The 23227-nt window shown below is 42.6% G+C and overlaps 2 protein-coding genes across 4 annotated transcripts in view; both read right to left on the reverse strand.

Annotated features, from left to right (window-relative positions):
• Nucleotides 1–2232, reverse strand: part of mapkapk2a (MAPK activated protein kinase 2a) — a 58268-nt gene extending 56036 nt beyond the window's left edge. For 2 of the 3 annotated variants that reach the window (XM_080425146.1, XM_080425144.1), the window contains exon 1: nucleotides 1144–2232. In XM_080425146.1, the coding sequence (XP_080281272.1) occupies nucleotides 1144–1419 (276 nt within the window). In that variant the 5' untranslated portion in view covers nucleotides 1420–2232. The remainder of the gene's footprint in view (nucleotides 1–1143) is intronic. The other variant, XM_080425145.1, reaches the window with a different exon arrangement.
• Nucleotides 1501–23017, reverse strand: LOC308082904 (syntaxin-binding protein 3-like; the record flags this gene model as incomplete). Its single annotated transcript, XM_080424987.1, has 4 exons — nucleotides 1501–1688; nucleotides 6708–6753; nucleotides 8373–8425; nucleotides 21232–23017. The coding sequence occupies 4 exons, from the start codon at nucleotides 23015–23017 to the stop codon at nucleotides 1501–1503; spliced, it is 2073 nt and encodes a 690-aa protein (XP_080281113.1).
• Between the last annotated feature and the right edge of the window lie 210 nt (nucleotides 23018–23227).

Below are 23227 nucleotides of genomic sequence, written 5' to 3' on the forward strand. Positions count from 1 at the left end.
AGTGTTCGCCCTGAGACAGGGAGGTTGGGGTTCAATCCCCTGCCCGGGTCATCACACCAAAGGCTATAAAAACGGTACCCAATGAATGCCTCCCTGCTTGGCACTCAGCATCAAGGGCTGGATGGGTGGTAAGCTCTTTCATTGGTGACTTGTCACCCAGGTTGCGCCTAAAACCCTAACCTTTAACGTCACAGAAACTATGCCTAAACCCTCACAGAAACTATGCATAAAAACCTAACCTCAAAACCACGTCCACCTGGGCGAAACAGCGGGAAAAGAGAGAGTTGTGTACACAGAAACAGGAGGTGATCTATGGGCCACATGACTGGGCAAGGCTAAGAACCTCATAAGTTATAAGCAGAACCCATTTGACCAGCAGCGTGGAATTTTAATGTATAATTACAAAGATTGTTCATCTTTATGCCCGACCATTATCCAAGGTGACTCCACATGACACACCAGACAAATGTGGGGAGAGGATGTGTGTGACACACACACACACACACACACACACACACACACACACACACACACACACACACACACACACAGGAATCAACAGGATGTTCCACTGCTCTGATTCATTCATAAGTTGGTGATATTGTGTAATAAGAGAGCCTGAGGGCTTGTTTACAGCAGTCCAGTAGCATGTCTCAATCAGTGTCACAACCAACACATACGTTTCTCTTCAAGGCTGGAATTAATGCTGAAGTGGACTATTTAGGTTGGAGGCAGACAGATTCATTTGGCAGAACATTGTCCACCTGGGAAAAGGTTAATCAATGATGTGACGTCTACCATTGATTAATCATTGACCACACAACAACATAAAGTGAACCCTACTGACTGAACACAGTACACAGCAATGTGATTTCACTTTTCAACAACACGATGACACCCATGTGTTCATCTGTAAAGCCCCTGTGTATACATTTCATTCAGTTTAAGTATCCACCTGCCATAGCCTTGGATCAAGACTATGATAGATGTATTAGTCTCTGACTTTTGCTTGATACGAAAGCAAAAGACTCAAATAGAATCTATGATAGTCTTGATCCAGGGCTACACCTGCCAATAACAGCGGATATTAAATCAAATCAAAGGACACTAGATCTACACCAGACACCAGGTTCATAAACATACCTTCAACGCGTACTTGTCTCCGCTCTTCTTCTGGAAGATCTCCAGCACCTTGCCATTGATGCCCAGTCCCAGCACCTGGCTGGTGACCTTGTACTCGTCCGTGATGGCGTTCTTCTTGATCTGGAGATGACCACCGGCTTTGACGTGGAACTGTAGGAACGTGGGGTTCTGCTGCTGGCCCGAGGCAGGGTTCTGTTGCTGGTTCTGCTGCCCCTGCTGCTGCTGCTGAGTGTTGTTGCTGGGGAACAGAGGCTGGTTCTGGGCGTTGGACAGCATTGTTGTTGTTGTTGTTGTTGATGTGACCCAGAGGATGCACAACACCTCTGTCTGCTGTTGTTGATGTGCCCCAGAGGATGCTCACAACACCTCTACGTTGTTGTTGATGTGACCCAGAGGATGCTCTCTGTTGTTGTTGATGTGACCCAGAGGATGCTCTCTGTTGTTGATGTGACCCAGAGGATGCTCTCTGTTGTTGTTTATGTGACCCAGAGGATGCTCTCTGTTGTTGTTGATGTGACCCAGAGGATGCCCCTCTCTCTCTCTCTCTGTTGATGTGACCCAGAGGATCCTCCTCGGCTAGATCCACTTGTTTCTTCTTTCAATCAACACTGATTCTTCTTCTTCCTGGGTTCAGTTATTGTTGGCCTCTTGATAAGTTGGGTCCTTCCAACAAACAGCTGGCTAAATATGCTGGTTAAATGGCAGCAAAACGCGATATAAAAAAAAACAACTATAACATAAAAACAACAGCGGTATTTCTTCTCTTGATAAAGGTGCTAAGCCGTGTTAGCATGCTAGCACCACCACCATGGTCCTCCTATGTGTTCCTGACCTGTGATCTTCCTCTCGGGCTAGCAGCGGTTGGTTGTTAGCGCCGACGGCGGGGGTCCGTCTGCCTCTGCTGCCGGTCCCTGAAAGAGCATTTCACCACCGAGTCTGATAGCATTATGCTAATAATACTAAAAACATGGACCATAAAAACAAACAGCTTCAGAGGAGCTACGACATGGAACACTTCACTTGTGTTAAAAACTTGACGAGTATAAAAAAGAAAAGCCGGAAAGAAAAGACAACACTAGAGCAGAGAGCGTTAACTCCTCCTCCTCTGACGTCGAAAACCTTCTTTACTTTCCTTCCTTCCGACGGCGGACAATATAGCCCCGCCCCCACAGTCCGTTTACCGATGACGTCATGGCACGAGCCGGGGCGCCTGGATTTTCAGTGTTGCCAGATTTTTTTTGCGAGAGAAATAAGCAACCCCAGGTCTGTGGAAAAAAAAAGTGGTGGAAAAAGTACTCAAATGTTTTACTTAAGTAAAAGGATCAATACTGCAATTTAGAAGTACTCTGTTACTAGTAAAAGTCCGGAATTCAAAATGTACTTCAGTAAAAGTACAAAAGTGTTGTACTTAAAATGTACTTAAAGTACCAAAAGCAAAAGTACAAACATGTTTGAAAATAGCAGATCTACAAGCCCGCAACGCGTCGCGATGTGAGTGACGCGTTGTGAGCTTGTAGATCAGCTATTTTCAAATAGCCTAGGTATAAAATAAGGCTAAAGTGGTTAATGTATGTTTTATAGTGTGATAATGTATATCTGCAAAGTATAGTAACTAAAGTTTTCAAATAATAGTGGAGTAAAAGTACAATATTTGCCTCTGAGATGTAGTGGAGTAGAAGTAAAAGTATAGACAATTGGAAATACTCTAGTAAAGTAAAAAATACCCAAAAATTTTACTTAAGTACAGTACTTGAGTACATGTAGTGTACTTAGTTACTTTACACCACTGGTGAAAACAAGTCCAAAAGAGGCAACAGGTTGGTTGATTGAATAATTGATTGAATACTTTATTAGAAGTGGTACAGTTCAATACAAGGTCAGCTAATAGGAATTAAAAAACCCAAGAGAGCCATTGGCTTGTTTCCATTGGAGACGTCCTTTGTACTCAATTCATAGTGACATTATATGACAGACAGATATACACTACAATGCAGAACATCATAAAAACAGTTTAGGAAAAAGAAAATCAATACATATGTACAGTAAACAGTTCGGGGGGGAGGGGGGGTCTAGGTTTTGACTTTTACAGGGGCCAGTTTCGAATTGCAGCCTCCTGAAGGTATTTTTTATGGCAGTTTTGAAGGAGAGTAGGGTTTTACACTCCTTCACAGCTTTTGGTAGGGCGTTCCACATTTTGTGGCATAGCAGGAGAACGAATTCAACCCCTTTGTTTGTGCCAAATCTGGGTTGGACGTGATCAGTGGAGCTACCTCTGGTGTTGTGATTGTGGATTTATGTTTTTGAAGTACTTTGACAGGTTATCTTAATATTGTAGACCAGGCCCATTGCAAGTTGCTGTACTCTGTCCTCAACCCTGAGGACAGACAGAGGTCCAAAAGAAGCGACTATTATAATAGGCCACGTGAGCACTTTAAACCTTTATACATCTACAAGATCTACAAGCTCACAACGCGTTGCGAGAACATTTTAAAAAGAAAATCTTGAAAACATTTTAACACCACAAATCTGGTACGGTGGTCCCTGGCACAAATAATCATTTCAGATGGGGGTCCTGGTCCATATTCATTTGCGGGTCCTTGACATGAAAATGTTTGAGAACCACTGGTATAAACAATAATATATATATATATATATTTTTTGAAGCAAGCCCACATGTATTTGTTTATTTGTTTATTTACAAAGATCCGCTTTAGCTGACGCCTTAACGTCAGCTAGTCTTCCTGGGGTCCAAGACATTAAAATACATTAACAAAAATATACAACTTATCACAGTGTATTACAATGAAATGCTAAAAACAGCAAAAACAATACATTTTACAAATGTCGATTATCACGTAAAAAGAGATACCAACAGGGATACAACACATTTAAAAAGTAGCACTATCAATCTGGTATTAAGAAAAGATGTTACTGTATGTTTTTACAGAAAAACAAGCCCAAAGTCGCTTATAATAGGCAGACCTGGCAACACTGATTGTGGTCGTATGGATGCCCTTCAGTCGTACGGCGGTGTCGCGTGCCAAAAATAGCAGATCTACAAGCTCACAACGCGTCACACAAGCAACGCGTTGTGAGCCTGTAGATCTGCTATATTTTGCACACGACGCCGTCGTACGACGAAGCACAGACCGAGCTTAAAGGAACAGTATCAGGCAGCATTTAGATTGACTCGTCACTAACCAATGAATCAACCTTTATAAAAGTCAAACGAATATTATCAACAATGGGCCCGAAGACCTGAAGCTTTTCATTAATTCTGGGAAGCTTATTTGAAAGAACAATGATTTACTAAACTCATCTAAATAAATAAGAATGTTTGCCAATGTCACCCATCATTTCAATGTCATTGATAGCCACAGAATAGTTCTCTCACCCCCTTTTTAATCTACATCATCCATTCAACCCAGGGATACTACAATAACAATAAAAGTAGAAAAAGTGCTCCTCTGAGCACAGGTCTCCGCCAGGTCAGGTGGGGCAGCAATGTTCGGAATTCACCAATCAGGATGGAATATGAGAAATCGGACGGATCCGTCTTGATCACTTGACTATTGAGCCAATGTGTACCGATTTGTACACAATTTGGAGGAATATAAAAATACATAGTTTTGCAAAAATCGGCCTCCTGGTGGCGCTATAATAGGACAATGTTAAATGGGTGGCTTTTGTACGTGTGAATGTGCGCGCAACGTTTCACCAAAATCGGACACTGCGTTCATGATTTGTGCCATTTTGTTCAAAACGGGCAGCTCCTGCAAACTTCAAATGTCAATCTTAGCCAATCAGGATGGAATATGACAAATCAAATCCGTCTTGATTACATGACCATAGAGATCATGTGTACCGATTTGCATGAAATTTGGATAAAATCTGAAGGAGTAATATTTTACATAAGTCGGCCTCCTGGTGGCGCTATAAAAGGCAGAGGTTTTTACTCTGCATCTGCATCTAGGGAGTGCACATACAAAGTTCTACACAGATCGGTGCAGTTAGGTAAAAACACAAATCGGCCTGTTATAGCACCACCATGGGGCTGATTTGAAACATTTGAAGTGGCATTTCTTCCTCGGCCCAGTGGGAATGTGCGTGCAAAATTGCATGCTGTGTTCATGATTTGAGGCAATTTGTTCAAAACAAAGTACTCCTGCAAACTTTGGAAGCCAATCTTAGCCATTGAGGATGGAATATGAAACATCTGAAAGACCCGTTTTGTTTAATGACTATAGAGATACCGTAAATGCATCTATACAATAACATCTATATAACATTTTAAAGAATGAAAACATGTTTCTTCAATAAGTTTTTTTTAATTTATAAATACCATTACACAATCTTAAAAGGAAATGAACATCATGAATGGATCTCATTTATGTCAGGTCATGCTCTTCCTGTTTGTTTAGCGAGTCTTGTGAAACTTTATGTGGCCTTTCTACTTTACCTGAACATTTTCCATCTCATTCTGGTGTTGTTCTCACTATTCGTTTGCCCCGCCATGCCAAGACATCACTGCGTCAGTTTGACGCACAATTGTTTCCCCAATTCCCAAGTCAGAATTTGTAACCTGTCGAATGGCTGGTGGTTTGCCTCTATGTTTTCTTAAGTTACCACAGACATGGGTTTGCAGATCAATTAGACGTGCACACATTGATACAGAAGTAATAGTTATCCATGCACAATCTATAGCCATAACCTGCTAGGGCATCGAGAAAACAGACAACTGTGTCTCCTAGGGTAGCATGTACTCCACAGTCAGGCTTCATGTTGAAACGGTACCCTGTCTCAGAGTCACAAATGTAGGATTTTATGCCATATTTGACAGGTTTTTGTGGATTGTACACTTTGAAAGCTACTCTAGGCATAGAAGAATACCTTCAATGGAAATGCTTGCGTTTGGTTGAAACATTTCACGGAATTTGGAGAGTAAGTAGTCTAAGACTGGGCGGACTTTGTACTGCCTGTCAGTAGCATCGATTGATCCATTATCACTAAAGTGAAGAAATCTCTATATAATTTGAAACTTGTTGCGAGACATGGTCTTGTTGAAGTAGGGGGTAGCCATTGGTTAATCTGTAGACCAGTACATCTCCAACTCAGGCTTACGTACAATACTTGTGAGAAAAGTTTTTTAGTTCTCTAACTTTGACTGGTTTCCATTGGCTACTGACAGGCTGTACAAAGTCCGCCCAGTCTTAGAACTACTTATTCTCCAAATTCCGTGAAATGTTTCAACCATTGGTTGATCTGTAGACCAGTATCTCCAACTTAGGCTTACGTACAATACTTGAGAAAAAAACGTTTTTTAGTTCTCCAACTGTGACTGGTTTCCATGCATGCGTTCTAGTATGTGGGCATGGCAGACTCACACTGACAGTTTGAATGCACTGCATACATTAGTCTGAATAACAATATCCTGGAGCAGCTCATCCGACAGGAATAGCTCAAGAAAGTCAATTTGTTGATCTGATTCAAGATCAGCCGCACCATTGAGAGGACCAGGATCTGCAGTGAAAGGAATGTCTTTTGGCTGCCAGTTCATGTCATACCACCCAGGATCTGCAGCTGGACGGCGTCCACCGGGCCTGCCACCACCTGTAAAATATAGAAATACGCAATTACCATAAAAAATCATATTTTTGTATTCGTGTGGCAAGTGTGACGTGCAGAAAAAGTTCTTACCTCTTTACTGCAATGTATAATGTAGAACGAGATGTGGGCTGTTCCTCCCTCGACTCAGTGTCTGAAATCATAGTAAAATATCAAATAGTTTGGTAAATATTATGTGCACAAAATCAAATATTTTCATCCCCAGCATGTCTCTAGCTGGTGGTCCATGACTTTACGACAATTAGAATGAATGGGAGAAGACAGTTTTTAGCTATATTTCATTTGTGTGGTAAGTGTGATGTGCAGAAAAGGATCTTACCTTTTTTAATGCCAACAGATGGTAAATTAGAACGAGACGTTGGCTGTGCCTCATCAGACTGTCTGAAATCACAGTAAAGTATCAAATAGTTTGGTAAATGTGTACATCAAATCAATTCAGGCATTTAGCAAACGCTCTTATCCAGAGCGACTTACAAAATAAGCACATTATGTAATGCATCAAATGCAGAGAAGGTGCCTGCCTGGATGATCAATGGAGAGAATGAGGCAGAGAGGGAACACGAGTGCACCGTGAGACCACTGTGCCACACACAGACCCCCCCCTTATTGGTTCTCTCCATTGAATATCAAGGGGCAGCACTCTGCATAGTAAAAAATAAAATACAATTTATTTGTCAATTATTTGATTTTTTTTCCCTGATGTACGTCAATGTTTACCGTCAGCAAAGGCTGTGAATGAGTCAACTATAGTTTTGATGCAAAACACTCACTGACGATTTTCCGTGTTTAGTGGGCCATGTCATTGTTGCCCGCGTGTCTCCTGGCAGCAGCATGTCTTTTCATAACAGGCCGTCTTCTCCGTGCAGAAAACAATGTGCAAACTCCTCCATTGCAAGAGCCTTGGTGTACAGCCGTTTTTCCTGCAACTACTACACACACACACACACCACTTATTTATATCCACACAAGGACAAATATTAAAAGGTGCCGTAAGGTTACATTCATTAAATCATGGCATATGTCTTCATGATACAATAAGCATGTCACTCAGTACTCTATGGGTAGAAGTAACAGCGTCTCCGCCATATATGGCGGCTGGCGGCTGCCAATTATAGCAGAGACCGCACACCTTTGCCTGCCTTTTGGACTTGTAGTCTGGCTTTAACTGTGAATGTGATGATGTCCTCATTGAGAATGAGTGCAGTGTTTCTTAAGCCACAGAAGTTGCAAATGCATCTGAAATCTGCACGTACTACATTAACGATGGTAGTTACAACGGGTGTGGTTGTTAAGATGTAACAAAAACAACATTGGCGTTCACCTCCATGCTGCCACACACAGTGTCATAATTGACAGTTTATGGTTTTGATTAACTCCCGCAGACCAAAAGTCAGATATAAATGAGGCATTACTGGCGTGTGTTGGTAGGATAAGATGAGGGTGAAGGTTGCAGGGACCGTAGCCTGATGATAGAATTCAAGTTTAAACAAATTACCTCTGCCCTCATGTCCCACAGTCGAACCGGCACATCAGTGCAGCTCTTGGAGAAGGAGACAGTGGAGCCAGTGGCGCCAGCCCCCCACCCCCGATAGATGACAGAGCACCTGGTTGGAGCGCTCCTTTGACTCGGCCACGTCCAGCTGTATTTGCACGGCCGCTGAGGGGTAATGCACAGAGGGAACCATGTTTTAGACTATTGTTCAGATTAGGGCAGTGGTTCCCAAACATTTTCATGCCAGGGACTCCCAAATTCATGGCCGCAGACACCCCCCCCCCCCCCCCCCCCCAACTGAAAATATTTGTGACAGGAACCGCACCGTGCAACTTTTGTTAAAATATTTTTCAAATATCCCACAAAATAAAAAGTAAGATTGTTATATAAAATAGCAGATCTACAAGCTCACAACACATATAGCTAGGGTTAAAGTGGTTAAACTGATTTTGATGCTCCATCAAAGGGTCCTTGAGGGGAACCCCCTCAAGGACCCTTGTGGTCCCCGGACCCCACTTTGAGTATCAATGGATTAGGGTAACATACTGTAGCAATTCATAAAATGCTGGCCTGTCAGTGGACACCTAGGGGGTCCTTGAGGGTGCATCAGTTAAACCACATTAAACCTAATTTATACTAATTCCAAAATTGCCCATCTATACATCAGGTAACCGGATAGGTGGGCACTATGGACATCTGGGCACCTCGATGTAAAATTGGCTATTTTGTCCATGTATACATGATTAGAACATGCTTAAACATTCGACAATTAAGGTCTAATATTTCTACAAAACACGTATATACTGTCATTTTGGGGCATAAGCAAGAAGTTGAAGGATAAAATTAAGTCTGATAATGATGTACCGTGCATCTTTACATCACTTAAAGGGATATTTCACTTTAAAAAAAAATTTGGGTCATTTTATCGTCTACTCAGGCTTATGTGAGCCCCCCAGACAGTTTTTAAGTTGCTCGAATCAGTATTAAGATATTTGATATTCACTTTATCAGACACGCCCCCTTCCTATACAAACACATTATAACTTCAAACTCCATTTTTAACATGTTAGATTCAACAAAAACACCCGTCCTTGGTTCTGGTGACTCATCCTGCCCTCCTAATACGTGAGGGGCCCATGTTTTTTTTATTACTTTTTTCATTCATTTAATTTAAACTTTACATTTAATTTTTTTTACATTTTCCCCACAAAATATTAAAAATACATTTAAAAAGTAATTGAAAAAAAACACGGTCTCCTCACGTATTAGAAGGACAATATGAGTCACCAGAACCAAGGATCGGTGTTTCCGATGAATCTAACATGGTTAAAATGGAGTTTGAAGTTACAATGGGTTTGTATAGGAAGGGGGCGTGTTTGATCAAATTAATATCAAATATCTAAATACTGATTGAAGCAACTTCAAAGCTGTCGGGGGGCTCACAAAAGCCAGAGTAGACGATAAAATGACCCAAAACTGTTTTGAAAGTGAAATATCCCTTTAATACCATCTTTCACTACATTTAACATTTTGGACAAAATAACCAATTTTACATCGAGGTGCCCAGATGACCCACCTATAATGTTAGCCAGCTAACATTAACCTTGTAACCTCAGCACTAATATCTCACTCAACCCCGCTTGTTAAATTGTATACTTAGAACAGGGGTCTTCCGGGACCCCTAGGGGGTCCTCAGAGTTACTACAGGGGGGCCCGCCAAATCTTTGTGTGATAGGATATTTTTTTTTTTTACATTAACCACTTGAACCCTAGCATCCATATTCTGAGGAGAACTTTAGCCAAAAATAGCAGATCTAAGCTCACTACTGCAAGGCGTTGTGAGATCGGATATTTTCGGCAAAGAGGTTTGGTGTAGTAGAGGGGAAAACAGCAAGGTCAGGTTTACCAAGTGTTGAGGATTTAAGTGGTTAAATGTCTGAAAATACACATTAACGTGAATCCAACACCATTATATACAATACATTATAGGGGGTCCCTCCCTGCTTCATCCATCTCTCCGCTAAGGGGTCCTAAATTGGCCTGAAAAACGTTGAAGACCCCTGACTTGTAAAGTTCGGTGTAGGTGTGATCACCATGGGAATCAATAAAAATTACACTGCTTTTCATTGGGTATATTTATTCACACACTGTGCAGGGGGTTAAAGGCTAACAGGTTTTTGTGTATATGATTTCTATATAAAAGGACAGTACAGCAAAAAAAAGCAACTTAACCACATGTTACAGTGACATCAAATATATCTCACTTATCCATCAAACACATTCTTACTTAACATAATATGAAACTCAGATACAAATATCAGAACTTACATTATAAAAAGGAAACAAACAACACTACTTACTTCTAATGGACGCACACACTGGAAAAAGTAAGGTTTGGTTGCTGCAGCTTATGCTGCTGTTCTCTACACAAGAGAGCAAGCAAAGAGAATATCACCCTCTCTCACAAACTTTTTGTTGCACAAGCTTAAGGAATCAGTAATCAAATTAACAGCAGGTGCAACGAAATGAGCAATCAACTACTGTCCACTCAGCACACACACACCAATTGCTGTATTGTTTATTGGATTATTGGATTGGTTATTGGATCTTGTTTAGTCGATTCACTTATTTGTTTTAGCTCATGCTCATTTGATTTAGCTATTTTGTCTCATCTGTTTAAGGAAATAGGTAGCTGATATATTGCACTTTTACCTTAGCGCTAGGTATACTCTTGGTTGCTTGTTTTTGCAGATAATGCACTTAAGACTTCTGGTGATTAGTAGTTTTCGTTCCCTACCTATGTTGAATGCACTTATTGTAAGTCGCTTTGGATAAAAGCGTCTGCTAAATGACTGTAATGTAATGTAATGTAATAGGCTCTATGCAAAACAGCCATTTTGGAGGGAAATTGGGCCTCTTCCTTACTTCCCAGGTGTTACCAATGATACTGATGAAGGCTCTGTTCCATTCTGGTCAACCAGAGTCAGGGTGCTGACTTTGTGCATGTTGGCTCATTGGAAACACTGTGCTACACCAGTGGGTCTCAAAGTGTGGTCCAGGGACCCTCATGGTTCCTTGTGGGGGGTTCTAAATGTCCCCTTAAAGGTGTGTAGCTCTGAGAGTGTACAAATGGAACCAAATGGACCCGTACGTTATTTTGCCACTATATATAAAAAGATAAATCACAGGTGAATCCCTTTTTGTTGCAAAGGATTCAGGAAAAACAATACCGAATGTACAAATTTGGAATTTGTGCATTCCAGTTCCATTTGTACATTTTGGTTCAGGGGTCATCAATGTGTCCGTACATGGACAAACGTGTCCGTGGAAGTCTGCTGCAAATCTTTCATTACATTTTTTTATTACTAGAGTTGCCAGTCTCCAGGATTTCTTCAGAATTGATAGGACACGTATTTAATTAATGCAGAAATACCAGTGGTGTAAAGTAACAAAGTACAAGTACTTACAATACTTGTATACTTTATTTGAGTTTGTAGCCTATTTATCACAACTTTCACTGTAACTTCGATACATTTAAAATATGAAAATTATTCTTTTACTCTTCTATCATTGGACAACTCATCAAGTCTCTCATCATCCAGATATTGGGTTATCCACACTATTCATATTCACAACAGGCACTCTCATCAAGACAAGATGCCTGCTGTCCATTGGTGTATGTTGGTGATGTATAAAAATATGTTTAAAGTGGTTACACTGATTTTGATTCTATTAAGAAGTTTTGCTGGGGACCCCCTGGAACCCCCTCAAGGACCCCTGGGGGTCCCCAGACCCCACTTTGAAAACCACTGGTATACAGTGCCAGTACACCCAGAAACGCCATTCTAAAAAAAAAATCTTCCATGCCAATGAATGACCTGATTTTAACTTAGTTTGATAGGATAAGAGCTGGGTTTCCGAAATGTCCTTTGACATTAACACGCTAATAAAGACAGGTATTCAAACCTTGTTAAACCAGGTACCAAACAGTGGCGGATGCAGAAAGTGCCTAGTGACTGGGCCTGGAAAAATCTGTCTGAGCCTGAGTTTTTTAAGCTAATGACTGGTGGATGATGTCAATATGACAATTCTTCTTGCTGTCGCTGATTGTCTTTAATGCTTTAAAAGGTTCAAAGCCATCAGTTCAATTTTGAAAGAAGAAAGGGAAGCAGAAATTAGACATAACAAGTACAGAGATGGCCATGGAAATAATAATAATAAGCTTTACTTTTAAAGCAATTTTTGAAACTGGGTTACATATTGCTCCATCTACACCTTCCCTCTCAGCTTTCCTATACTTAATATCTTATTAAAATAAAATAAACTACTGGGGATGAGGACTAACCACTCTCCCTCTTTAAACACAGCATGCGTTCTCCATCGTGTCTAATGGACTAGTATACTGTACATTTAGGGCTGTTTCTGGTTATATTATGACCACTCATTTTGTATGTCCATGGCAAACATTTTGTTTGAGGAAAATGTCCATCACAAGCCGGCATATTGATGACCCCCTTTTGGTTCCATTTGTACACTAAAGTGCATGATAACATGGATTTGTGTCCATGTTATGGACTGAACAGTCTAACTGAACTGAAGTCAAAGTGTTTTCCCCCCCATTACATGGCAGCATGACCCTTTTTACTTTCTTAATTGTTACATCATTATGTTGAAACTGTAATGCAAAGGTGACAAACATCAGCTGCCATCAGAGACCTAATTAACCCTGGTAAGCAAGTGAATGGTTTACACATGAACGTTTAGCTCAAGGGACTGGTTTGGAGGTGAACTACAGGGAACTGCAAGCACTTGTTGTTGTATGATTTGGTCAACTCTTTGTTTTGATATCAACTTCGGTATCTCTTTCAGGTTTTATACTTGAAAATGGAATGTATCTATTATGCATGTCATACTTTTGTCAGATTAGGTGTACAGGAGCTTTCCGACGGCAGTATAGATGCAACCAAACTAACCAAAACCAAGTTTTAGTACACTTTAAGACTTAAATAGATGTTTTTATGAGAAAATTTGGTTTGGTTAGTCTAATGATTATACCGCGAACCACCATAACTCTGAGAGTTACAGTTCTAGGGTCCATTTGATTCCTAACTATCAATCATTTAGCTGGGGACCAAATCTAAGTTGAAGTCAGCTCAAGTCAGTTGAAGTGAAATCCATCATTTTGCAAGATTTCCTCAGTCAAGGTGGCTGCATTCAGCCTTGAAAGCGATGGCAATTTTGTTGTGCTCACGTTGGCTAAAATGTATTTGCCACCATGAATGGTGCATTGGAGCACTTAAAATGAATAGAACTTCTGATAGAACATGGTGGCCGCGTCCATTGAGTTCAATGGAGAATCGGCGCCATGTTATATTCAGTTCCTCAAGCTATAGTTTTAATTTGCCTCTGTGTGCTGTGCGGTAATAACTACTTTGGAGACCCTAAGAGCTACATCATCTGAGGCCTCAATTTACTGAGAAATACAATAGTCAAGTCTGTGGGGATCCGTTATTAACATGATCATTGAATTAATACCTCCCTGGGTATATTAGACATGTTGTTTACATGTTCCCACAGAGACGTGTATTTCCAAATGGGGAATTGTTTGAATTACTCAGTCCCTGGATGCAAATGATCCATGCATGTAATCTTGTGCTAACAATACCCACACACACACACACGCACCCACGACGCACGTACGCACGGATGTAGTAATTTGACACTATTGTGAATACACTGTTGCACTGTGTTAGTGCACACTGAATGCTCTCATATCTACACCTGCTTGTTCACCACGCATGTTCCCATGCAGTCCAAGTGCTGAGTACACCTTGTACTCTTCCTAATCCATGTGCATTGCCACCTGCTTATTGTCTCCGCCAGGCCGAAAGGTATGGCGAGAGAGTATGTTTTGCCCCCTGTCCGTCCGTCCGTGTGTCCGTCCGTCCGTGTGTCCGTGTGTCCGTGTGTCCGTCATTCTGTCATTTTGTGTACAGCTAATCTCCGGCACCGTTGGCTTGATCGCAGCGAAACTGTGCTAACACACTCCCTGGATGCCAGAGCAGAACCTCTGCCCCAAATTTTTCAAATTAGCCTTTTATAGCGCCACCAGGAGGCCGCTTTTTGCAAAACACATTTCTTGACAGTACTCCTATAGATTTTATCCAAACATCACGCAAATCAGTACACAGTATCTCTATAGTCATGTGATCAACACTGATCTGTCCAATTTTCCATATTTCATCCTGATTGGCTAAGGTTGGCTGCCAAAGTTTGCAGGATTGCTCAGTTTTCAACAAAATGCCTCAAATCACGAACGCAGCTTGCGATTTCCGTGAGATTTCACACGCACATTCCCACTAGGCCGAGGAAGAAATGCCACTTGAAAATGTTCAAATCAGCCTCATGGTGGCGCTATAAATGGACGATTTGTGTTTTTAACTATAACTGCACCGATCTGCATGAAACTTTGCACGCACACTCCCTAGAGGCCAAGGAATTTTTTTCACATTTGCCTTTCATAGCGCCACCAGGAGGCCGACTTATGTAAAACATTTTTTTTGATATTAAGCCTTCAGAATGTATCCAAATTTCACGCACATCGGTACACTTGATCTCTATAGTCATGTGATCACGATGGATCTTTTAAAATGTTCATATTCCATCCTGATTGGCTAACATTGACATCTAAAGTTTGCAGGAGTGGCCCGTTTTGAACAAAATGCCACAAATCATGAATGCAGCGTCCGATTGTGGTGACACTTTGCACGCACATTCGCACTACATTGAAGAACAAATGCCACCCTTTTAACATTGCCCTATTATAGCGCCACCAGGAGGCCAATTTTGCAACACTTTTCTTTTTTATATTACTCCTACAAATTCAAACATCATGCAAATCGGTACACATATAGACAAGTGATCAAGATGGTTCCGTCCAATTTTTCATATTCCATCCTGATTGGCTAATTCCGAACATTGCTGACCCACAATAACCTACCTGACCTGGCGGAGACATGTGCTCTGAGGAGCACTTTTTCTAGTTTGAGAGTATGTTTTTACAATGTGTGACATACTTCATTGTGAAAATAGCCGATCTACAATCACACAACTTTTCAGATAGCAACCCTTTGTGAGCTTGTAGATCGGCTACTTTCACTAGTTTTCGTTCCGAGAAGACAAAAAAAATCTTTTTTGCTAAATGGTTTGTGAACCAGTGATCTAGAGTAGTTCGGGACACAGAGGCTTGGTTCATCAGGGACGGAAATAATTATAGATGTCAACAGACACTGACGGGAGGCAGTATATCTAGCTCAATGAGAAGAGAGACAGCATATGAATCCGTATGTCGCTGGTTCGATCCCTGACCCCGACAATGTATTGAGGTGATCATGATTTGTCATTCTTAGGTTTACGCGTAGTGTTTCTTGAGGATAGGCTTATGCGTTGTTTTACTGAGGTTAGGGTTAGTGAGGGTTTAAAATGCTCATGTTAATTGCATGGTCTTCTTTCTCTCAATTTCATGTTTCTATGGCTTATTGTGCATATTACTTATCATTGCTTCTTTCTTTTTTCTCTCTGCATTCCCTGGACCCGTATTATCGCTGCTTGCAGCTATATATTTTATTTATGTATGTGTTTAGTTGTTTAGTTGTTTATGTATTTATAGTGGGATCACAGTTGTTTTCTCTTTTTTATTATAGGGCTATGTTGTTTTCAGTTATTGTTGGCAGTCATGACAGCCAGTTCCCACCTGATGTCATGTGGGAGTTCAGACTGCTCCACACCGTACTGAATAACTGCTAGCTTGCATAACATCTTCAGATTAGGACTTAAATCTAAGACAAACAGGTCATCAGGTGTGTCGTATCTTCCAAAGAGGATGATACGATCTCCCACCATGCAACAACTCCTCCAAATGCAATACATCTTACACGGGGCTTTCCCTTTGGGCTCAAGCTTCTTCCATGAGCAGGTCTGTGGATTGAAGTTCCACAGATCATTGAAGTGCTGTTTCGAGTTGTAGCCACCAAATATGTACAGCTCTCCATTGTAGGCAAAGGCTGAATGACAACAGCGTCTTTCTGAAAGAAGCTGTACAGAAGGTGTGCTCAGCCAGCTGTTGGTCTCTGTGTCAAACACTGTGATGTTGTTGTAGAAGACCCCCTGGTCCCCATAGCCCCCAAATACAAACATCTTTGTCCCGATGATGGTGGCAGAGTGGCAGAGTGGTGGAGTTCCTCTGGTGTTAATTAAAGACCAGACCATTGTGCTGGTGTCCAACTTGTAGATGCCATTAGTGCTTCCAGTCAGCTGGGTGTTTCCTCCATAAATATACATGACCTTCCTCAAGACACAAGCTGAGTGGTGGCGCCTCGGCTCTGGAACAGTACCGGCAATATTGGGCTTGGACCATCTGTGGTTGTCAACATCAAATGAATAAAGCACGTTACAGTAAGCGTGTCCCCCCCAGATGTAGACAATATCTTCTACCAGAACAGCTGTGTGGAACTTGCGCATGCAGGGAACCTCAAGGTCATGTTCTCCTCTTCCATTTGTCCATGGGGGCAACTTCCTCCAGCGTAGAGACACTGTGTTGAAGATGTGGACATCAATCTGATCACTGTTGTTCTTGTTACCGTATCCTCCAAATGAGTACAGCTTGTGTCCGACTACCACAGCAGCTGGGTGGTAATCCTTATGTCCTCCTTTCAGATGTATCGTCCAGTGAAACATTTCACACACCAGCACCACTGTGAATCAGTGCAACTAATTTACAGAAGAGGTTGTTAGAAGGCAGGGCAATCTGTTTCCTGAAGTTCCTGAGTGGCGTTGTGTTGGAGAATACAATAACGACATTTAAAAGGACAATTACATGTACATCTGATGTAATAATGATGTTGTGATATCATTGCGTGATGACATCATTATATGGAATAGCTAATGACGTTACTCAACCTGAATGTCTGTTTCAGCTAAATCTATGATCTGAATTGTGTCAATACTATGACACATCAGTAATCCATATTTGGGCATCTGTGTGAATGAATGACTCCTCTGACAGGAGGGAGAATTATAATGTAGATTTGTGATGCTGAGCTGGCATTAGGAACATGCTTATTAACATTCATTCAATAACAAAATATGAATTCTGCATTAAAGCAGCTTGTATGAGTTCCAGTTAGCCTAGCGTGGCCAGACAATATCACACGACACACTGCGTGGATATTAGTCTGGTCCCTATCAACGATAGATTTTTTTCCAAGGGGTGGTTACAAAAAGATCCAAACGGACTCTATTGGTTAGACCTAAACCAATCAGAGCAGTGCTTCCTTGTACGGAACCAATCAGAGCAGTGCTTCCTTGTACGTCATTGCTCCAAATAAGGTGATAAGCCGAGGGCGATGCAATTTTGCAAAGGCAGATTCGTCTGGAACCAGGCTAAGTTCCAGTCTGTGCACTAGGGAATATTTTAGTCATGCTGCTTCAGTTGAACCTCATAAATGAGTTTACTGATTACATGCATTTAATCTATTGCAATGTGACTGACACTTTGCTCATAAACATATACAGACACACACACACACACACATGCACATGCACATGCACATACTGCGCACACAACACACACAAGGCATGTGAGTTACAGAGCAAAGGCTTTTTTCTACAGGAACACAACTCCACTCTTAGGCCTCTCTCTCTCTCTCTCTCTCTCTCTCTCTCTCTCTCTCTCTCTCTCTCTCTCTCTCTCACTCTCTCTCTCTCTCTCTCTCTCTCTCTCTCTCTCTCTCTCTCTCTCTCTCTCTCTCTCTCTCTCTCTCTCACTCTGTGTGAAGTTATCAGCTTGAGTCCTGCCACTGAGTGATGAGCCATATTAATATCCATCTATCAACGTATCTATATGTATAGCTGTACAGATGTGTGCCCGGGTAGCTAAGTCAGTGGAGCGTTCTCCTTTGAATCACATGGTTCTGGGTTCAATCCCAGGCACTGTTTCAAGGCAAGTAGCCTACTGGAAGCTGATGGTACAGTACATACTGTAAATGTTGTTTAAACCAATGAAGTTGCTTGCATAATACATTCATATCAGGGGCCCTTTTGATACAAAAACCCACTGCAAATACAGTCAATCTACGCCACTGCTTGTAGACCTAAATGGTGCATTTAAGTAGCGCTTTTATCCAAAGCGCTTTACATAGATTGTGCATTACATTCACCCATTCACACACACACATTCACACACACATTCACACACACAATCAAACACACACATTCCCACACACATTCAAACATTCACACACACATTCACACACACATTCACACACCTATGGCGGAGGAAACCATGCAAGGCACCAACCTGCTCATCGGGAGCAATTAGGGGTTCAGTGTCTTGTTCAAGGACACTTCCACACTTAACTCTGGGGGAGCCCGGGGGATCTAACTGGGAACCTTGCGGTTCCCATCCGGCCACTCTACCGACCCCTCTACCCCCCTGCCATTGCTGCCCCTAGTGTTGTGTACTCTGTGTGGGCAGCAACCAGGAGCCAATGAAGGGTTTCTGAGGCGTACTGTTGCTCTGATCCGCACCAAACGTGCCACAAACACTGTTCAGGGGTCTGCCATGAGAACGCTCACCACCAGGGGCCACGATGTACAACGCAGCTTACTGCTGGCCAGGGGGCCCCTGAGGGCCACACGTTAAAACCCCATGCAGCATCCTTATTGTGAGCTTGTAGATCAGCTATTTTCAGTGAGTGACATCGTAGCACAAGTATAGAGAAAACTCTAAACTCCAGAGTCCAGCCTCTAACCCAAACCTCTGAATGTTTAATCCTAACCCCAACCCCAATGTTTTCCTCATAGTAATCCTAACACTAAATGCATTTTTTTTTTTACCATAAAACAATCCTCACAAGTATAGTTATACAAGTGTGTGCGTGATTGCACGTGCACGCACATACACACGCAAACATGCACGCTATCAGGCCGATTCGTGCTTTTACCTATAACTGCACGATCTTTGTAAAACTTTGAATGTGCACTCCAGGCCAAGGGAAAGCCTTTGCCCTGCATTTTTCACATCTGCCTTTCAGAGCGCCACCAGGAGGGCGACTTGTAATTTTTTGGGGGGGTATTACTCCTTCAGATTTTATCAAAATGTCATGCAAATCGGTACACACATAGTCATGTCATCAAGACGGATCTGTTTGATTTTTTGGGCGGTGAAACCGCCCCTATAAGTGAGATTTGGAAAAATGTACAAATATCTTGCGCTGTGATCTGGGCCCAGGACATTTGTACAATTATCCTGCGCTGTGATTGGCCAATCACAGTCTATTCAGGACTGTGATTGGCCAGTGTCACATGACACATGTGCATAGCCCTATATAAGAAACCATAACTTGAAAAAAAACAAAAAAATGTTTTTTTCAAGTTATGGTTCCGTCCATCATAAAGAGTGTTTCAATAAATGTATTTATTTTTTTGTACATGATTGGTTGACTCCATTCAGTATTGTGATTAGCTAGCAAGACACCGCCCACTTCACACAGGGTGTGATTTTCATATTCAATCCTAATTGGCTAAATCTAAAGTTTGCAGGAGTGGCTCCTTTTGAACTAAATGCCGCAAATCGTGAAGGCAGCGTCCGATTGCGGTAAAAATGTGCACGCACATTCGCACTACGTTGCGGAACAAATGCCACCCTTTTAACATTGCCCTATCATAGCACCACCAAGAGGCCGTTTATTGCGAAACATTTTCTTTAGTATTCCCACAAATCTTGTCCAAACATCACACAAATCGGTACACATTATCGCTATCGTCAAGTGATCAAGACGTATCCGTCCAATTTTTCATATTCCATCCTGATTGGCAAATTCCAAACATTGCTGGCCCACAATAACCTACCTGACCTGGCGGAGACATGTGCTCCGAGGAGCACTTTTTCTAGTTTCTATTATTATTTATTATTATCATCATAATCATCATCATCATCATTATCTTAATTATTATATCCTATTTAAAAATTGTCTTGAGGGAGGGCCGGCCGTCTGTCTACCTGATCTTGGACAGCGATGGACCAATCGCCACCAAACTTTGCATGCACACCCCAGTAGGCCAAAGAAGACACTCCAGCCCAGATCTTTTCAAATTGGCCTCATGGTGGCACTGTACCAGACCCTTTACGTTTTGGCCTTTAGCTCTGTGCCCTGGATTCCTTGGATCATGACACAACTCCCCATGTAGGTTCACGCCCCTTTCTGTCTAACTAGATTTTTCGGTGGTGAAGGCTAAGGAAAAGGAGAATGAGGAGTTGAATGAGAGTTTGGACACCAAGGAAGGAGAAAAGGTCTTGTATCGATTGGCTAGACGCTAGACAGAGGGACTGAGCTGGGAAGGATGTGCAACAGGTTAAGGTGATAAAGAATAGAGATGGACCAGGACAAGTGTGTTGAGAAGATGGAAGTACTTTGAGGAGCTGATTAATGAAGAAAATGAGAGAGAAGGGTGGAATGTGGATGATGTGGGGATAGTGAACCAGAGAGTGAGGAGGATTGGGGAGGAGGGAGGGCAGCTATGAGGTTGAGGGAATGAACAAAGGGGTGAGAGGGAACATAGGGCTCTCTGGAGAGAAAGGTTTAAGTGTTGAGGGGGTGGGAGATGGTTGGAGATGGGGGAACGGAACGCCCAGACGCTTTCCGAGTTACACCTGGTACTGGTATAGTGACAAGTGACACACACACAGATTCCATAAATGATAGTATATAATAAGAGTATTATTATTATTGTCTCCGCCAGGCCGAAAGCCGGAGACTATGTTTTCGTCGCTGCCCCTTTGTCAGTCATTCTGTGAGCAGCTAATCTCCGGCACAGCTCGACCAATCGACGTGAAACTTTGCAGATCTTTCTAGTTGGCCTCATGGTGGCGCTATTACAGGGACCTATAACTCCTGAACCGTAGGTCGTACAATTCTTTCCCTTTTCTATATTAATGGTCTGAATGGGGACTTTGCTCAGAGCCTGAATGTCCTCCAGGAGACTGCTGGGGGTAACGATGTGGGACGAACCTATGATGACTTCACAGGATTTTACCTTCTGGGTGACCTGGTAGGCACAACGCATCTCAGAATGGCACATCCCTCCCAGGATGAAGACGATGAGGCGCGAGCCCCCGCTGCGTTCGTCCTGCACGCTGGCCTTGGGCTTCAGTCGAGCACTGACGGCACCCGAGCCGTACCAAGCCATACCGGGACATTCCGACTGATGCGTCCATTCCTTGGCGTCCAACTTGTTCTCCACGGCGTCCTCCATTACGTCTTTGATGACCGGCGTCCACCTGGAGAGGTCGTACAGGTGCTCGCGGGAGCGGTCCCTCCGGGTCGGCTTGTGTGAGAATAAACTTGCCGATGATGATGATGAGATGATGGGGACACCCAGTTGTTTCCAGTTCAGGATGAACTCTCTGTCGATGTTTACATGCTGGGTGAGTTTGTTTAAGTTCTCCTCGGTCGTTCCGTTGCGGTTGAAGACGTAGAGCAGCACGGCTCTGATCTTGTCGTAGGAGCTGTATGGGTGGAGAAGCACGGGAAGTAGGGTCCTCATCGGCTCCTTGATCTTCCCCCCATCCACATCTCTGCCCACCGCCAGGTCCTGTTCGACTTGGCAGAGCTTCTCCACATCGTGGAAGCGGTTCACGCAGTCCTCGGTCAGGTGCAAATGATCTGTTATCTGGGACACCTCTTTACGGGATGCCAATTTCTCCACCACCTGAGATAAATCACTTATCGGGATCTTTGCATCTTCTGGCTGTGTCCTTTTGGCAGATGCCTGTATTTCCTTCCAGAGTTTGGACATTTCATTTGAGACTTCGGCAATGTGCATGTGTCTCAGTTTAACCCAGAGACTGTCTTCCTCATTCAGCAAGGCCTCTTTCACCGAGCCAACCTCAGCCATGTACTTGTAGGTGTTCTTCTGGATCGGAATGAGGTCATAGGCCATGGCCTGGTAGGTCAGCTCGTGCAGGATGGGGCTGATGGGGTCAAAGCCTCTCTCCACGATCAGAAGCTGAGCTTGGGTCTTTCCCTTCTTCTTGCCACAGTCATCCAGCTCAAAGTGTCTGGTCAGCTTGATGTCCACCAGCTCTGCCAGTTGTTTGGCATTTTCCATGTTGCTGTTCTTGTATCTGACCCCTGGGTGCTCGTCCAGCGTGGCACAGAGCGTCACAATCTGGTCTGCCAGGGTCTCCAGTGTCTTCTGTTTGTGCTGACTGTGGAGGCTATAGATGCTCTGGAAAACCCCTGGATTATCAAAAGTGAAAACTTGTGCTTCCTGTGGCAGAAAGGAGATGTTTATCTCCTTACACACTCGTATAAACTTTGCACAGTACAGCTTCATGTCTCTGAACAGGTCGTCGGGGCAGTAGTCAGTGAAATAAATGTAGGATGCTTTATACTTGGGTTTGACCTTGAAGTCATCGATGAGGGCTCCCACAGACCTGGTCGTTGGTGACATGAAGTAGATGGCCTCCAATCCTGGAGCAGGTTCTCTGTTTTTGTGCAGATCCTCCACAATTGTGATTCCCTCTGAAATGAGATGGGACATTTTGCAACACAATGACAGGAGTTTGGTGGTGAACGGATCCAGAATCAATATCTTCCATGATGAGGATCTTTTGCAATCTGCAATGATTGTTTCTTTTAACTTTTGCCAAACTACTTTTTTAAGCCCTTGTCTTTTGTCGGCACCTATTGCCATCTTCCCTTTGTTTTCTTTTTTCTCTTTGCTGTCTCTGCACCGCCTTCATACATGTGATGGTCATGATATGTCATCCATGCCCAAATATGGAATCCTGAAACGACCATGTCCAAATATGGAAACTCGGGGCAACTATCCATATTCATATGGAATTTATGGGGTTGTTGACTATTATGTACTAATATGGAGCCCATGAAGTCTGGACTCATT

The sequence above is a fragment of the Gymnoscopelus braueri genome (genome assembly GCF_963280865.1).
Source record: "Gymnoscopelus braueri genome assembly, chromosome: 3".
NCBI lineage: Eukaryota > Metazoa > Chordata > Actinopteri > Myctophiformes > Myctophidae > Gymnoscopelus > Gymnoscopelus braueri.